General features: G+C 38.4%; 1 protein-coding gene across 4 annotated transcripts in view; it reads left to right on the top strand.

Moving 5' to 3' along the window:
- The first annotated feature begins 12,040 nt into the window (after positions 1-12,040).
- Positions 12,041-17,371, top strand: part of LOC148019537 (P-loop containing nucleoside triphosphate hydrolases superfamily protein) — a 186,393-nt gene continuing 181,062 nt past the window's right edge. For 2 of the 4 annotated variants that reach the window (XM_087701033.1, XM_087701032.1), the window contains exons 1-4: positions 12,041-12,474; positions 13,093-13,205; positions 13,289-13,424; positions 13,519-13,617. In XM_087701033.1, the coding sequence (XP_087557159.1) occupies positions 12,361-12,474; positions 13,093-13,205; positions 13,289-13,424; positions 13,519-13,617 (462 nt within the window). In that variant the 5' untranslated portion in view covers positions 12,041-12,360. The remainder of the gene's footprint in view (positions 12,475-13,092; positions 13,206-13,288; positions 13,425-13,518; positions 13,618-17,371) is intronic. The other 2 variants (XM_087701031.1, XM_087701030.1) reach the window with 2 other exon arrangements.

Below are 17,371 nucleotides of genomic sequence, written 5' to 3'. Positions count from 1 at the left end.
CCTTGCTATCAACTTTATCTAGACCCATGCTTTCATACTCGGTTTCTATTGTCTAGTCTACTCTAGAAATTTCAATCACTTCCTGTCTTCAGTCCATATATATAGGTGATTACACCTCTCTCCAAGACAAGGTGGACTCCCTAACCAATCAGCTTAGCAAGGCTTTGGAGGTTCTATCCTCTAAGAAAGCTACCTTGATATAACTACAACTTTAATGGATTCACAAAAGGCCACCATTAAAGAGCTAGAATCCAAGATCACTACTTTAGAGGAGGAGAATGTGTCAATACATAAAGAGAAAAATTATGCTCTCAAGGAGATGGTAGTGTTAGCTAGTAAGCTTGATACATATGAGAGTTAGTTTACAGTACTCTCAGGAAACTATTGTGTCGCAAAAGAAGCTTATTGAAGAACTCCACAATAAAGTAGCTATCCTTTCTGTTTCTCCTCCAGCTCTTGTGATCTCTTTTATGTTGTCTTCTAAAGAGGAGCTTGACTAGTTACAACAAAATGCCATGTTATGGTTTTTCTGTAAGGTAGAACACCTTCATTAGCGCATGAAGTGTCTCCACGAAGATTTTGTTCGTTATACTGAATTGGTGTCACCTCCTCATTCTTTCTAGATTAAGTATAACCAACAACACTTGGCTTTGTATATTTCTTTGAGTAATGTGGATTTAGAGCCACTAAAGGATGGCAAAATTTGTGGTCTACAAACTTGCTAAAATCTGTGTTTGATAGATTTGTGGATGAGATGGTTTTTTGTGAGACACAATTTTTTTCTTTCATGTATCTTACATGAGATGTACAAATCCCTAATGAGAAGGATATGAAGGTTTACGTGGGTGATGTGATCTTACAGGCTATCATGTATGTACATTCAATTGAGATGACTTTGGTAGATGGCTTGAGAAATTATCATCAGAGCAGATATCTTGGTATAGAGGATATGCTTGGCATCCTCCTTTGGAGAATGGTGTCATGGATCCATGCCATCGCAACAGAGTGTTTTCATGAATCTAATATTCAATCTTTATGTTTTCAAGTATTAACACATACTGTAGATAATCCCTTGTTCATAGATGAATTCTTTGAAACTCTTAAATTTTGTTGTTCTATTTATCCTTCTGATCCTTCTGATCTCCTTTCATATTCCCTCATTTCCTATCACCTACCTTTATACATTTCCATTCTCAATTCTAATCCAAATACCATTCCTATCTTATCTTTCACTTTTGCCAACTCCCCTCAAATTATTGTTTTTACTAGTTGTCCATTCATTGCAGATCCTACATCTTCTCCTACCCCTTCTCAACCTCTTTATGTTGTTCCACCTATTCCCTTTATCTTTTTAGCAAAGTTCCTTCAAGAAATTTTATTATATTGTCCTCCTTTGCCATCTTCCTTGTCCCTTCAATTATCATCTTTTTATGATTTATCTTATTCGCCTTTGTAATGTTCTTGTATTATTCCAATAACGCTCACCTATTGAATATATAAACCCTCCTCTACAATCTGTGATGGATACCCTTAGATATGATACTAATATCCTCCATCAACAACAGTGGACATGATTCTTTGATAGGACATGTATTTAATTGGCCTCTAATTCCTAGGTCTTGGGAGAGTCCTTCAGCATGTTTGAACTCCTATCATAAATTTTCTTGAGTGCATGCTCAGTCTGAGGATATCTTTGTATGCCTTGAAACTCATTTTTCTTGGTATCTTGCCTTCATACATCAACAATCCAATCTAAATACTCAAAAGACAATCCTAAATTTACAGATTAATCCTAATTAGGATGTAATAGTGGCTCAAATGAATGTGTTGAATTACTTTGCCCAAAGGCTTTTCCTACTAGATTCATTATCTTGTTGGAAAGGATGTGTTATCTTCAGTTTCTCCAAAACTTGTCTATATACTTTGTAGATGAGAGGAAAGCCTTGGAACATCTCAAGATTAGCATGAAGTTAAAAAAGAAATATCTTCATCCAATATAGTAGTGGAGTAGGTTTTTGGATCTTTCTTTTTAATGAAAAATCTCCTTCTTCTTGCTCTCCATTTTTGGGGAGCATGTGCCATTCAGACTACATCATTGTTGCGTATATGTGTATTCTATGTTCTATGATGTTTATGTGTAAGGTATGTGTGTATTTTATCCCTATCATGTGGATATGAAGTTGAAGCTAAAGATGTTCAAAGTTGGATAGTGGTTGAAGTTAAAGATCTTTTGGAAGAATATGTGCTAAGATGTAGAGAAAACTATTATGTCCTTTAATGGTTTGAGTTTATTGGTCTAATCATTAAAGGAATGGTTCAAAGCGATTATGGTTTTCCTTTCATTTCTATTCTTAGATCTAGGTTTGTTTAAAGAAGACATGTTGGGGTCATGGATTTGCTCGAGCTAAAGTTAATGATCGAATACGATTATTTTAGAGCCTTTATTCTCTTTTTTCGAGGTCGTGAGGATGCTCCCTGATTAAGTATGAGGATATGTTAAGGGTTGAATTGACTTGTTTTTAAAGCTACTTTTTGTTGTTTTTATGAGCTAAATGGTTAATTCTGAGAGTTTATTAGTTGATTTTGGATGTGGTGGATTATGATTGAGGAGCTTGTGATGGCTTTTAAGTGAGATATGATATGCTAATTGGTTTGGTGATGTGTCTATTTGGTTATGATAGGTCTGTTTTGCTTCTATTTTATTTCTGATTAGGAGGTTATGATTATAAATGAATGGTTTGAGGAGTGATTGAGAGAGATTTGGATGGTTTTTGATGATTTGATTGGTTTTGGTTTGAGCTACATGATTTTTATGCCTTCTATTGACCTTCTATGAAGTATTCTACAAAGCTTCTATGAAACTTTTGTTTTGTTTTGTATGATTCTGTGAGTGTTCTATTGGATATATGTTTAGCTTGGAAATTTTTTGTAATCTTGGAAAGAGATGAATGAAAGCTCTTTAAAGCTTGAAGAAGCAAAAGAAGTAGCTGATGAAGACTTGCTGTGAAGACTCTAGTGACAACAACATTAATGAACTCCCAAAGGTCACTGTAGTGTCTCTAGTGACCTTTCATGTAAAATAAAACTTTTGGGAGGGGTATCCACGACCAAGAGAGGAGTGTTGATTATTATTCTTGGTTATTCCAATGTAGTATTGAGAGAGAGCATATGTGAGAGAGATAGTGTATGAGAGAGAACAAATTTTCTATGAAAAACAATGTATCTATATGAGAAAGATTGAGAGAAAGGCTATAAAGACTATGAAGATGATGAAATATGAATACTATGTGATGAATCCTATTCAAAGTTGATCATTTCTTTGTATTCTTTTGGTTCTTGGATGGTTTCTATGGAGAATATGTTGAAGATTTCTTGTGATAAATCTATGGGAGATTCACTATATGATGCTACATGAAGATTTGTGGTTCTTGGTGTCTTTTTTTCTTCTTGTCGTTGATTAATGTATGAACAACATGCTTGTTGGTATGACAATATAGATTTTCTTGCAATAGTATTACCATTTTCTTGGTGTTCCACTTGGGGCTCCATCTAGGCATTGGTATTTGTTTGTTCCCCTTGTCATTACAACAATTAATTAAGCCATCCCCAAATCGGCCATGAATCTTATAGTTTCATTCCATCTCTATTATAAATGATATAGACACTATGTTCCCATCAAATTTGTAGGTTTGATTGAATTTATAGCCCATATTCAAGTTGTGAGAATTGAGATTTTAAAGAGGAGCTGAATATAATTCTTGAACGAGCACAAAATCCATAGGGATTTTAGGCCATTTATGAAGGAGTAATTTCCACTCGTGGAATTATTAATGTGTAGGAGAATAATTAGAAGGATTGCTCACAATGGCACCCAAGAGAAGAGCAATTGTACCTGAGCCCAACATGATCATAGCAAAAGCAAAGAAAACATAGTCATCGCAAGTGCAACTCCACTTTCAACCCCACTATTATTTCACCAAGTGCCCATGTATTTCATCAAATGACCATGTAATTGAATAGAAAAATAGGATTAATTAGCAATCGTTAATTGGGCCTAATCTATAGAAATTAAAAATCCCAAAAGATAAAACGATAGTATTAAATTACCACCAATATAAACAATCTCTTGCTACATGGCTACCAACTTAGTTAAATTGTACAGATAAAATTAACTATATAAATACAATTGGAATGGATTAAAGATTGAAGGATATAAAATACAAAATTGCAATTTTGAAACATGTCAAAAAGAGCCAACCTAGACTTGCTAAATTGATATGCAACTTGAGTCTAGATAATGCCAATTTTATTGACTTTTCTAGATAAATTGTCTTGTCCAGTTATTTCCATGTGACTTTTTTAGATAAATTATTTTCTCTAAGTAGTACATCTAAATATTGAAACTATTGTAAATTGAAGTACTTAAACATGTGAATAAATGCTTGATTTAGAAATCCCATGTAAATCGAATGAGAAAAATGGGAACCTTGAAAAATCTTGTTAGCCCAACTTGAATAAGATATATTATTGAATTTCCCCTTTATTGTTGCTATAAATGCAACTAGTTTGAATGAATTATTTTGCAAATGGCTATTCGCACAATATGACTTCCTAAAAGGCAATACTTTAAGTAAATTCTTCTTGTCATGATTGTGGTTTCCAAAAGTAATTATTGGACTTAGTCCATACAAATGATACAAGAAGTAATGATAGCCATCTCCAAGCACCTCGTTGAGTTTTGCCACCAATAACTAGTTTTGTTCTCAAGTCCTAGAATTGGGATTGTACTTTTCCTAAGAATCATGATGGCTAGTGAGCTGCTAGGGGAGACTATCACAATGTCTACAATGGAAACACAGTGCTTTGCGAGCCACGAGTGGTATGGAATATTCCCATACTAGTTTGGGAATATGTTTGGTAGGTGCCCATTTTTGGGGTGGTTTTTGCCCTAGTCTTTGGGTGGATTTTGTATCTAGTTTACGGTGGATAGGATATGATTACTAGCTAATGGCCAAGAATAATATATCTCCTATTGATTGGGGGATAAGCAACTATTTTTGAAAGGATTTTCTTTTTGTCAATACATTAATTTACATGAGGAAACATATGCTTATGGATTAATTAAGGAAGTTAATTTTGAATGTCTCAATCAACTATGGTAGTTAATTAGATAATTGAAGAATGCCTCAAGTATGTGGAAAGGTAATGGATGCTTCCTCCCAATGAGAATGTCCTACGGATAGGTGGACTTGACTAATGGAGTAGTTTCTTAATAGTGTTAGGACTAGAGCTAAACAATGATGACCATCCTAGAGTCCAAGACTTAAAGCTACCAAAACATCAACGTAGGGGCTAGGGTGAGACTATGTGTTATGGATAGAAAGATTGATGTTCTACTCCTCCCAATTTCTCACTCTCATTAAATCAAGTGTGGTGTTTGCTCCGCTTCAAGCTTTTACTAATCACAAAAGTGGCTCTTAGCTCAATGTTAGACTACTTTTAGGTGATCATAATCGAGGCATTAGGTACCCAAGTCTTCTTGTGGGTCAAGCTTGGTGCTTTGCCTTTGAGATATAACCAAAAGTAATCTAACTGACTAAGCCTACCCCTTCCATCATGGGATTTGAATAGTGTCACTCACAACATGCAACTGAGTGACTACTACATGCCACTCCCTAGTGTTCCAAGTGGGTAGATTTTAGCAATACATTTTATGAATCAAGTCATTAAGCCCTTGCTGTTCATGTTCTTAGTCATTCAGGGAAAGTTTACTTCTTACTATCTTTAAGTTACCAACTAAGAAAAGTCAACAAAACATTGATAAATGTCCTCACGCAAAAACCATCCCCACATCTTAGATGGACTAGGAGAATAAGCTCATGGCAATGTTATAGGCTTATCCATTGAGACTTGCATATGGCACATGCCATTATGGTTGTGAAGTTCTGATTTTGAGTTTCAAACAACAATAGGAAACCAATAAACCTATGGAGTTCTTATTTTGAGCGTGTAAGAGTAGTGAAAAGGAATGAAGGTCATGACCAACACCCTTATAGAATTATAATGTTTAATAGAGGTGCATATCTTGTTGACCCATGCCTTGATTTTGCTGAGGGCTAGATGAAAGGCCTTTGTTCAATAATCACATGGAATAGGAAAACTTCAAGAGAGGTAATTTGGTGCTATGACACTCGATTAAGGGTCACAAACAAAAAATGACGTTCAAGGACTTGGATCTTATTATGTTTGTATCATCAATCACAATTGGAATAAGAGACCTTGCAGGGAGGGACCATTAGACTAATTGAAATAGAGTCAATAAGCATTACTTCCCAAGGCATTATAAACATGAAACCCTTAGGAATAAGCCTTAGATTCCAATATCAAAGCCTTTACACTCATGGAAAAAACTCGGTATAAGCAATTGGAATAACAAGCAAAACTCAGCCAACACACTCATCTAAGTGACTCAACCCATGAACCCTAAACTACATGCTTGGAGCTATTGGAATAACAAGCAAAACTCAACCAACACACTCATCTAAGTGACTCAACCCATGAACCCTGAACTACGTGCTTGGAACAATAAGCATGAGGAGTGGAGGTTTGTCAAAGATCGAGGACTTGAGCTTCTTCTTCGATATTGGTGCTTGTTTTCCACATATTGATAGAGGTGCCTTGGCCATTATTGAGCTCTATATTTAAGCCAAATAGGCATTCTGGCTTGAGAAGCCATTAAGGCTTGATTTAAGGGCTTTCATTATCTGATTTGGTTGCATTTGGGCAACCATAAGTGGCTGGAATTGAAGTAGAATAGTATGGATTTGGATGCTTGGAAAGAGGTTTCAATACATGGTTTTGATATATGCAAGCATAGGCTTGCTTAAGCAAGGGGTAGCTAGTCATTTGGAAGTAGGGGGCATGCTTCATCAAATGTGCAAGGCTTAAGCAAGAGGCTTGAGCACATGGCCTATTTGTGAGCCCAAGTAAGGACTTGCTTGTTTATATAAAAAACAAAGCAAAGAAGAGATTAAATTTTTCTTGGTCCATAGCTTGCAAGAAGTATCAAACGAGTCTCAAAATCCAATCACCTACTAATTTACGATGTTTTGAAGCAAAACAACCCCATTCTAAACAAACTCGTAGCTTTCTTGGAAAAATCACATCCTATGGCCTACCAAAAGCTTCAAAAGCATCCCCTCACACCTATCTAAACTTTCTACAAGGTTTAAACTTTTACCCATTTTAGCTTGTTCACCTTTAGATTACACATAGATTTTGATAAATCCATAATCTTGGAGGATTTTTAAAATGCTGGATTATGCTCATTTTGCAATTGTAGAAAAGTGAAGCTCTACATCTTCTTCTTGCTTTTGTTCTTTTTCTTCCCATTCATGGTACAGAGGGTGAGTTTGCAGTTGCAAGTGATATTGTGAGATTATGAGCGAGAGTGAAGGGCCAGGCATGATGAAGCTCTTTTCCATCTTCTTTCTCTCGTTCTTCTCCATCTTCTTCTCTCATTGTGGGAGTACTTGGTGGTGGATGCAAAGGAGCGATTGCATTGTGCTTGGGTCATGGAACCATCTTCGAGCCTTCAAGCTTTTGGAATGCAAATGCAAGAACGTAAATTGGTGATTTCAATGCACCTTGAAGCTAGTCTTGTGTTCTTACTTTCTTGGGTTGGAGAGAAGGATGCATGGTTAGAGTGTAATATTGAGAAGACAAGGTGAGAGATTGTCACCAAAGTGCATTAAAGCTACTAAATGAATATAAGTCTGTCCAATGTCCCAATAGTTGTGTATTTAACCTAGCATTTTGGTTCTATTGTTGGGACAAAGAATAGGGCAACCATTGAGATTCTTAGACTCCTACCATGTAGCAAAATAGGAGACTTGCCTTCTTGAGTGTGGATGGAATTGATGGGATATCAATCATCCATACTTGCAACTTGTATACTTCAAAATACATGTGACCAATTTAGAAAGGCCGAATTGAAAGGAACCAAATTCAAACTAAAAAACACAATAAAACTTAAAAAAATAATTAAAAAATATAAAAACACAAAATGCAAAATGCAAAACTCAAAATCTTCTTGCTTAAACATACCACATGATATTATTGTGGATTGAAGATACATCATGCCTTGGCATGCTTGTTTGGTTGGATGTGCATTGAAGTGAAAATAACACAAAAGTGCAAAACACAAAACTCAAAGCGCAAAACACAAAACTCAAAGCGCAACTTTTCTTGCTCGAACAATTTGTGTGTCGATATTGAAGATGCACCTTGCTTGTTATGGGTGATTCATTGTGTGTCTTGAAGAAAGGGGATAGAGAAAAACTCAAAATGTAAAAGCAGTACAAAACTCAAAACATAAAATGCAACACTCAAACTTATCTTATTTTCCCATCTAACTATCTAATCATCACAAGATGGCCAAGTTATCACCACAGGGGCTATGGCCATAGCTAGGAGACCAAATGGAGGCCAACACATATCAAAATGCTAACATAATATGCATTGGGTGTGGCATCACTCACATATATTATGCTTGTCTAATACCAAGGTGCCCAGTATCACCCTAACCAGATCTACAATGCCTAGCATTCAAAAGGTCAAAGCCACAAGCATTAACCTAGAAGACAAAGAGTTACTACCTGCAACATATCGTAGGGTCAAGCTAATTGCCAAGTGAAAGCTCAATACTCTCATAGGACAAGGTTCAGATTACAACATCTTAACTTATAATGCATGGACTAGGATCGGTCAACCTAAACTCATCTTGACAAATGTAATTATCAAACCATACATAGTATTACCATATTCTCTCCTAGGAAGATGCAAGATTCTCTTGACCATAGAGATTGAAAGCATATCCCTCATGTTCTATGTGCTCCCAATTTGAGAATATATGGGAAGTTCCCACAATATGGAAAATATTGGGTAGTAGGATCAAGGTCTAGCTCAAATGATGCACACTATGAATTTGAGAAGCTAGTGGTTGAGACCAAAACATGCTTCGTGTGCCAAGAAAAGACAACTAAGCATACAATCTTGGGAGCACAACAGCTTGACAAAGTTGTTAATTCATGAGAGAAACCTATAGTGTTTGAGAAGTCAACAACCAAAGAGAAAGATACAAAGTAGCCCCATCCTTGTGATGCCACTCAAACTAGTAAAGATAGTTCAAGAATGGATGCAATAGAGGCCTTGAATGTTGACAAGTAATAGACCAAGGCAAATTTTGGCCCATCCAAGTAGTTTCCCAAAACCAAAGAACCTTTGTCACTTAAGCCAAAACAAAAAATCTAATAGCAGAAGGTTAATGCAACAACAAGTGCACATCCAAGAAAAAGGATCTTGAAGGGATAGATAAGAAAACATTAAAAGATCAATGACCTCCCTTTGAGAGCATTGTCACAAACACAATTGGACATTCGATTGAGACTACTTCCAATAAGTCCAAGGATCTAAGTACACAAACATATTTAACTATCACAATTGACCAATCCACTAAATCAAAAGTTACTACTTCCAAATCTAAAGTGGAAACCACATAGTCAAAGTCCTCTATGGCCAAACCTATCACTCTCACCGAGGAACATGTCTCTCGTGCTTTTGACTCAGAAAAGGACACAAAATCTAGCAATGATAGTACAATGAATCTAATGATTTACAAGTCATGTTATTCTTGACCAAAAGCTCCAAAGCATTTGAAGTCTGAGCCAGTTAAATGATTTCTCAAGTGAGAAGTTAGAAGAGATGGGGCAACAAGAAGAACAATCGGTAGCTAAGAGCACTAGATGACACACAAATATCCCTTGCTTGGGCATATGTTCATATTGACATTAGAGCCCTTATTGAAGAACATAAGAAGCTCTTAGAATTATCATTGACATGAGCAGAGCAAGAATCCATTTGCTTGTGTTACCCAATATTCATAGTAGACATAATGAAGCTCGTGTCCAAAGCTAAGCAAAATGAACTTTTCTTGTTTCCCTCATTCTATACTAGCCATTTGACACCAACAAAGAGAAATTTGAAGCATTGGCATGAAAGGGAGAAGAACAAAGTGTGCTTGAAGAGGAATGGTAATCTAGTTGTTATTTAGTGGGGCTAGAATTGGTTGTCGATTAATGACAATCGAGCTGAGCAAAGAAAGACACTCTAGACTTCAATACATGATCCTATATATGTAGCTCCTACTTCTTTGAGAGCACTTGCAATTGTTTGAAATTTTAAACTAGAATCAATCCAAGGCCACCCTCTATTGGATGAATTCCTCGCATAGGAAGAGCTCCATGTTGTAAGCATAATAGGCTAAGAGAATATTGTACTTGTTGTTATCACATATGTATTTTTATTGCTCACAGTAGTACCACCACTCCTTGATGCCTATGCTCCACTTCAATACCATTCCAACTAGAGGGCGTCCTTGAATCAATCCAAGGCCACCCTCTATTGGATGAATTCCTCGCATAGGAAGAGCTCCATGTTCTAAGCATAATAGGCTAAGAGAATATTGTACTTGGTGTTATTACATATGTATTTTTATGGCTCATAGTAGTACCACCACTACTTGATGACTATGCTCCACTTCAATACCATTCCAACTTCTTTGACTAGTTTATTCCAAGGTTGACTAACACTAAAACAAATATTTCCTTTGCTTCTACCACCACACAAACTAAATGTTCATCATCAAAAAGCAAAGTCATGTACATAAAACTTGAACAAACAAAGATATAATAGCAAAAAGTAGTGCGGTTAAGATACTAGATCCTAAGCCCAAAGCTATTGATGTCCTTACAAACTCAACCCACTAGTTAAACTATGCTACGTAGGATGAAATCTAGAACACTTCAAAGGAGGTTGCTTAGACCCACGTGTAGATCTATGCCACAAAACTTAATTTACCTACTTGTATAAAATATTTATTGGTCTATCGAACTCTAATTGACTTGGCTATTGATTTGGCAAAAAAGGACAATTCTTCTAAATTAGACTGGCAATTCAAGTCACTTGCAACTAGGTGTGCACTACTCAAGTTGTTGGCTATCAAAAGCAATTGAGTGTGTGACTTGGTAGTTGCATCAATGACACCGAGGGTGGTGAGATGGCATATGGCAATCCAAGTTTATGTGGATGTATCAATTGATTGGCACCAAGTGCCTAGGTGGCAATAATATCTTAATGCTTTGTGTTGTGTGCAAGTGCATGTGTAGGGTGGCAATTGATTATTAGCTACTATCGAGCTGATGGTGGAGGAGTAGCAACCGAGCATGTGATGGTGATTGATTTGGTGGGTCAATAGTTGAGTTGGTGGCCACTTACGATCTGGTTGGTGGGTGGCACTTAGTGCTTTTGAGTGCTCAAGTGCTTTTTGTCTTCCACCCACCATGTGTTTGATGCTTTATGTAGGATTGTGCAATAGCAATGCACCATAGACTCCAAACCACAAGTATTGGAGTTAAAGTCTCTACCTTAATTCACCAGAAATCCCAACATTGGCATGGATGATGGTGCAATATTAAAAAAAAAACAAGCCCTAATTCATACCTTCCCGTAATATCAAAACCATGTCAGCCAAATCAACCAAGATAAGTGAGATAGTACCTAGGCTAGGGCTATGATGGTGGCACATATGGTCTTACTTTGCTTTTCTTTACTTAAGTGGATTTCATTTTTAGTAATGTTTTATTGTCGATTTTTTGTGACTCATGTGTAAAGAAAGTAAGCACTCTAATTGCACTTGAGTGCAATTTTGACTCGAGTGCTAGGGTAGCACTAGAGTACTCTTTTTACAGCTATTAACTTCAATCTAATCAAGTGCCCCAAGAGAGAGAGAGAGAGAGAGAGAGAGAGAGAGAGAGAGAGAATCCAAAAAAAAAGAATCCAATATTTTTATGAATGAAACATTAATTAAGAGGCGAAGTGTTCTAATTGTTTGTGACATTGGTACAAATCGTCTTAAGATGTGAAATGCTCTAATTGTTAGTAATACCAGCGAATCACTGACCTTAAACTGATGTGAAACACTGGTCATTCTCACTGACGAGTGCCTAGCCGTGGACTATAGAGCTGAACTCATATAACTGTGAGCGAGAAAGGATGCTAATTAGAACTGACGTGGAGCTAAGCCCCTCTAAGAAACCACCGCTGACTTGGCAGCTTACAGAGTGTGCCACACTGGAAAAGGGCTCTTCATATCGTAGGTTTCTGTCTGTTAGGAACGGTCCGCTTATGCTCTCCATACTTTGTGTAGGAGCGAGGATGCTTGAGTGTTGAAGAAGCTACACAGGGTTTCGGATTTTGGCAGCTTCTTCTCCATATCCTTTTGCAGGCACTAACTGCAGGCTTATGGACAACACTATTCTCGATCAGGTTACACAACAGCACACCGTCGACGCGTTCTGGCAGCAGCACTTTGAAAACGCATCGCCAAACGTTCTTCATTTGCTCCCTCTGCGTGCGGTAAAGGCGATCAATCTCCTCCGTTTTTACATTTGTCGTATACATCAACGAGATCAGCGACCTTTTAGGTGGTGTTGATTTCTGGCCGTTTACTGTGAAAGGCTTTAGTTTCTGAGTAACCAAGTTAGACACTCCAATCATTTTGCTAACATGCGACAATGCAACGAAATGGAAGGCTTTAGCTACGTGGCCGAACACTTCTATCAATTGAAAGCTGAGCTTTAGCATCGGAGATCACTGCATTCGGGGTATAGCACTAGGTACAGATGATACGACTTCCATAACAACCGCTGCCATGAGTTGAGACTCTACATCTGAAGAGTATGAGAATGGAATGGTCAATCAGAGTACTTTCATTAAGGAAAAGCTTGATACTGTTTGCTGTGGAGACCAGCAGGTTATTCAAAGACAGTGGACAGGCAATTCAAACTTGCAGCGAAGAATGGAGAGTTTGAAAGTACCTGTTAAGAGTTTTCTTCTCTTGACGGGAGTTACAGCGTTCATGTGGATTTTTCTACGTTAATAGAAATTCATTATAGGAGAGTTAACTAATCTGAAATTGCCTTCTATGATTGGAACTAATGCTCTTTACACGTTCTGTTTGGTACTTTTATCCAGTCATTTGATCAAGGATATCACTTGTTGGTTCGAGCTGTGCAAGAGCTCCGGCAGAAAAAGAGTACTTCTGTTATTGTAGGAATTGGTGGACCAAGTGGTTCTGGAAAGTCCAGGTGACAGGTGTTGCAAAGTTCAGGCCATAAAACCCATGCCTCATTTATCAGTTCATAACTCAAGTTTTATGCAATGTCTGCAGTTTAGCTGCTAGACTTGCTTCTGTCTTCAATGGTGTCGTCATAGCCATGGAACACTATCACGATGCTTCACTTGCTGTGGATGACAGCAATGATCTTGACAGTACAGATTTCTCTCTTTTGATTAGTAATCTTGAGGTGCTTTTTCTCCACATTTATGAGCTATGAATCTGGTTTTGTTCTGAAGTAACATGAGAGCATATACTGATTATTATGTTTGCTGCACTGGAAGGATTTGCTGCATGGGAACATTGTCAACATACCACAATTTGATTTTCAGCAGAAGAAAAGATTGGGGTACAAGCCTGTTAGCACTCCTCAACCTGGCTTGGTAAGATCTCCCGTTGCATTTAGTTGTGAAAGCTGCTGTCATGTTTGCAAACACAAGCATTTCTGCAACCATTGTTACTGAGTTGATTTTATCACCTTGAAAGCAAAAAGTTGCTTTAGTAATGTAAGCCTCAACTCCTGTTCTGTAAATTCTTATTTTTGTATGCTAGTCATTAGACATCAACAATGTCAGCACCAGAAAGTGTCCCTTGTAAAAATCCGTTTTCTTCTATATCAAGTGTTTCCAGACATTCACTATGCTCACCTGAACTGATTCCTTTCAAATTTGCAGGTGTAAATCTAAGCAGACTTTTGATTGCTTAGTCCTTGCAAATACTAGAGAGTATTTAAGAGTTCTATCTGTTTCTTCTGCATATGTCATATGCCATGGAATTGCTTTGTCTTTGCAAAGTTAAGTTTCAAAAATTTCTCTGCTTTCTGCATCCATCTTAGAATTAGGCAGAGTTACCTACATCATCAGCTTTTGTTCATCGTTCAGTCAACAAAGCTGCTTTTGAGCTAATTGACCAAGAGCCAAAGAGGAGAAAGAAAATGTTTATTAGTTATGCCTGTTAAACAGTGGCTCAGAGTTACCACCATCTATGGAAGAGGAGAGAGCCTATCCTTGTAAAGTTTGTTCAATCTAAGGGCACAAAACCTACCCTTGTAGATTGTCACTTTTTGGATGCAAAGCCCGTAGGCTGCTCCATATAAATCTCATCATGCAAGTCCCCATGTAAGAAAGCCGTCTTGACATCCATCTGGTATGAATCCAAGTCATAGTTGTGAGTATACATATCAGCCACCTCAAATCAATTTCTTAAAAGAGATGGAGGGCCTTTGTGCCATCACATTTAAACTAGGTCCTAGGCGATAAATGTACTCATGCAATTTTGCATCATCATTGACACTCTCTATATACATGGTTAGATTCAAGAATTAGTTGGTGCACTCCCTCATTGATAAGCTCATTTGGTCAAGCTAATACCATCTCCTAGCCAGCTTCTCTTTCCCTACAAGTGAGACAAATACTTGGGTCATTTAAGCTTTGAAATCTTCCCATCCATGCATTTACTAATTTTTCCTCTTTACGTCTATCCACCATATATACATAAATACTTCTAAATGGGGAGTAATTTTGACATCCACTCTTTTAGGTCTAATGCAGAATTAGAATGTCCATTTTATTTGGTCAAAATAATACTGTCCTAGAGTTCTCTTTCATTAGAGGCTTACTATCCATTAGAAGCTTTCTATGCATTAAAATGTTGACCCAAATAACCTCCACTATGACCCAAGTTATTAGAGAAATTCCTTTGAAATGTAGGTTGAAATCTATCCACAACTAGTTGAGTTCTTATTGCTTAGGAATTTGTAGCATGAGTGCTTGCAATTGGTTTCTCATTTCTTTGAGAAGGCTCATCCATATCATTTAAAGTAATATCTTTCTTTAATACCTTGTTGTGAATGCATATTCATGGGATAAAATGGTTGTCTAGCTTTAGACTTATCTTTGCTTTCTCTATCAGCTAATTGTAATGCCATCAATTGAGATATTTGGGCTATATGTTTATCAACCTCAAAGGGTATCTCCAAAGCTGCCAATTTCTTAACAAATTTATTAAGCCTCCTTCTCCGCATCACTCCGATGACAAATACTAACTTCTGTCATGACTATGTAACCTTTAGGCAACAAAAGGCAAGAAAGTGCAAAACAAACAAGAAAAGCAAAGAGAATGGAAATGGAGAGAGAAGTCACACAAAGACATAGCGAGTTGCACATTGTCCACAGTCATTGCACCTAAGGGTTCTCAAGTTAGGCACGTTCGGTGGTCTTAGTCGGGGCTAGCTAACCCCCTAGCCCTTTTTGATCAACTGGAAAGCATTGGCTCTGTGATAGAGTGGCCCCACTAACCATTATGGTTACCGGTTTGAGCTTGATGAAATGTTGACCAAGTCACTGGTAAGCAAGGTATGTCCTAACTCTGGTGGTTTCAACCAGTTAGTTCAGAACACATAAAAGTATGCCAAAAGATGATGTACCAGCGAGACAGTATGGTTTGCGGGGAGGAACATGGAGTGAACTCGGCAAACATGGAGAAGAGAAGAGAAGAGAAGAGAGAAGAAACTCTGATGAATGGAATGATGAAGTTCCGAATCATGGAGTGAATGTGATACAAGGGAACAAGGGTGCCATAGCACAAGGAAGATGATGAAGACAGCCACGGATCACGAACCACAATGTTCTTCTGAAGGGGTGTGAGGGTAGTGGAGAGGCTAGAGAGAAGAGGTGACAGACTGAATGAATCAGCCGTAAGGAATGAATGAGAATGTGGTCTATAAATAGGCACAGTCAGTCTAGGATGGCGCCCCTTTTTGGGACTGCAAACCCTAAACGCAAAAATGTAAACTGTGGATGAAGGGTTTCTCAACACCCCCTCTTAGGCCCAAAAAGGGGAACAAGAGAAGAGTGAGGTGGAGATGCAATGCTACATGCGGAAGAATGCTCATGCTGCAGGTGCCACTTGAACAATGTTCCTCGTGGGAAAATTGTTCACTTGCCTAAGCGCCCTAGTATAAAGATGATGAAAACATGCAATGCATAGGAGGAATGTCGGACTTTGTGTGGTGCCGAGAACCATAAGGATATACCCGTACTCAATCTCGGGAGGTGGCTTCATACTGACCAAGTGACCAAGGCAAGAACAGAAGAGGAGGAATAAGATGTAGAGGATCCCTTAGATCCAAGATTTCCACCGGAAAGGGAACCTGTAGTAAAGAATAGTAGACATAGTGAACTGAAGAACGTGAAACTCAACCTCAGGAGAGAAGCCACTAGCTCCGTGCATCCATGCTGGAAGGAATACGAAGGCCTCGTCACCAAGTCGCGGCTGTTGAACCTCCAAGGTCCCGATCTAGGTGGTACATGAAGATCCTGGGTATCAGTTGAAGAGATGACTGGTCGAAGACAACCACCCCAAGAAAGTAGAGGATGGGTGAAGAACTTCATGTGGAGTAGGTTCCTCCTTTGAGGTGGGAGGTGGAGGGGCCCCCGCTGAAGTCGAAGAAGTAGATGCCCCCTTTGAGGGCAAAGAAATAACATCCCCCTTTGAATGTCTGATGACGAAGGAAGTGCCGCCAGTCATGCCAAAGAAGGTTTCTGGGGGTACCGAAGAGCTCCCAGAGGTAGCCTCTCGAACTTGAGTAGTCGAGGGTGGGGAAGGGTGGGGCTTATAATGAGCAAGAGGTGGGCAATAGTCACTGTCTCTCAGAGTGGAGCGGACTGGGTAGCCAAAGAAGAGGAAGGAGTTGAGTACCCACTGTCTCTTAAAGGAGCGGACTAATGAGGAGACGGTATTAAACAATCACTGTCTCTTGATGGAGCAGACTGTAGATCCGTAGGTCGTGGAAGCCACTATGCCTGAAAATAAGTGGGAGAAGACTGCCACTGGCATTGCGATGATCTCTAGGAGGCCGTAGCACCAATCGATTCTCCATGTGCTTGAAAGGACTTAGTGCACATCGGATGCGTCTTATTGTCTTGAGCATAGTACTCTGATAGCCGATACTGAACGATCTCTATGGCCTAGAAAGGAGAGGTGGCACAAGGAGTGTCTGGTGGAAGACGCATATACTCCGGGGGGGTGGGGAGCAAAGGTCAAGGTCGGCAAGCATCAGTGGTGTGCCCGGTGATGCCACAGTAGGAGCACCCAGTAGTTTGGTCATGTGTTGGTAAAGAAGCCATGGATACCAGT

The sequence above is a fragment of the Lygodium microphyllum genome, chromosome 19 (genome assembly GCF_053477565.2).
Source record: "Lygodium microphyllum isolate KBCC chromosome 19, Lygodium_microphyllum_v1.1.10, whole genome shotgun sequence".
In the NCBI taxonomy this organism is placed as follows: domain Eukaryota; kingdom Viridiplantae; phylum Streptophyta; class Polypodiopsida; order Schizaeales; family Lygodiaceae; genus Lygodium; species Lygodium microphyllum.
This window is presented reverse-complemented; position numbering and strand designations above follow the sequence as displayed.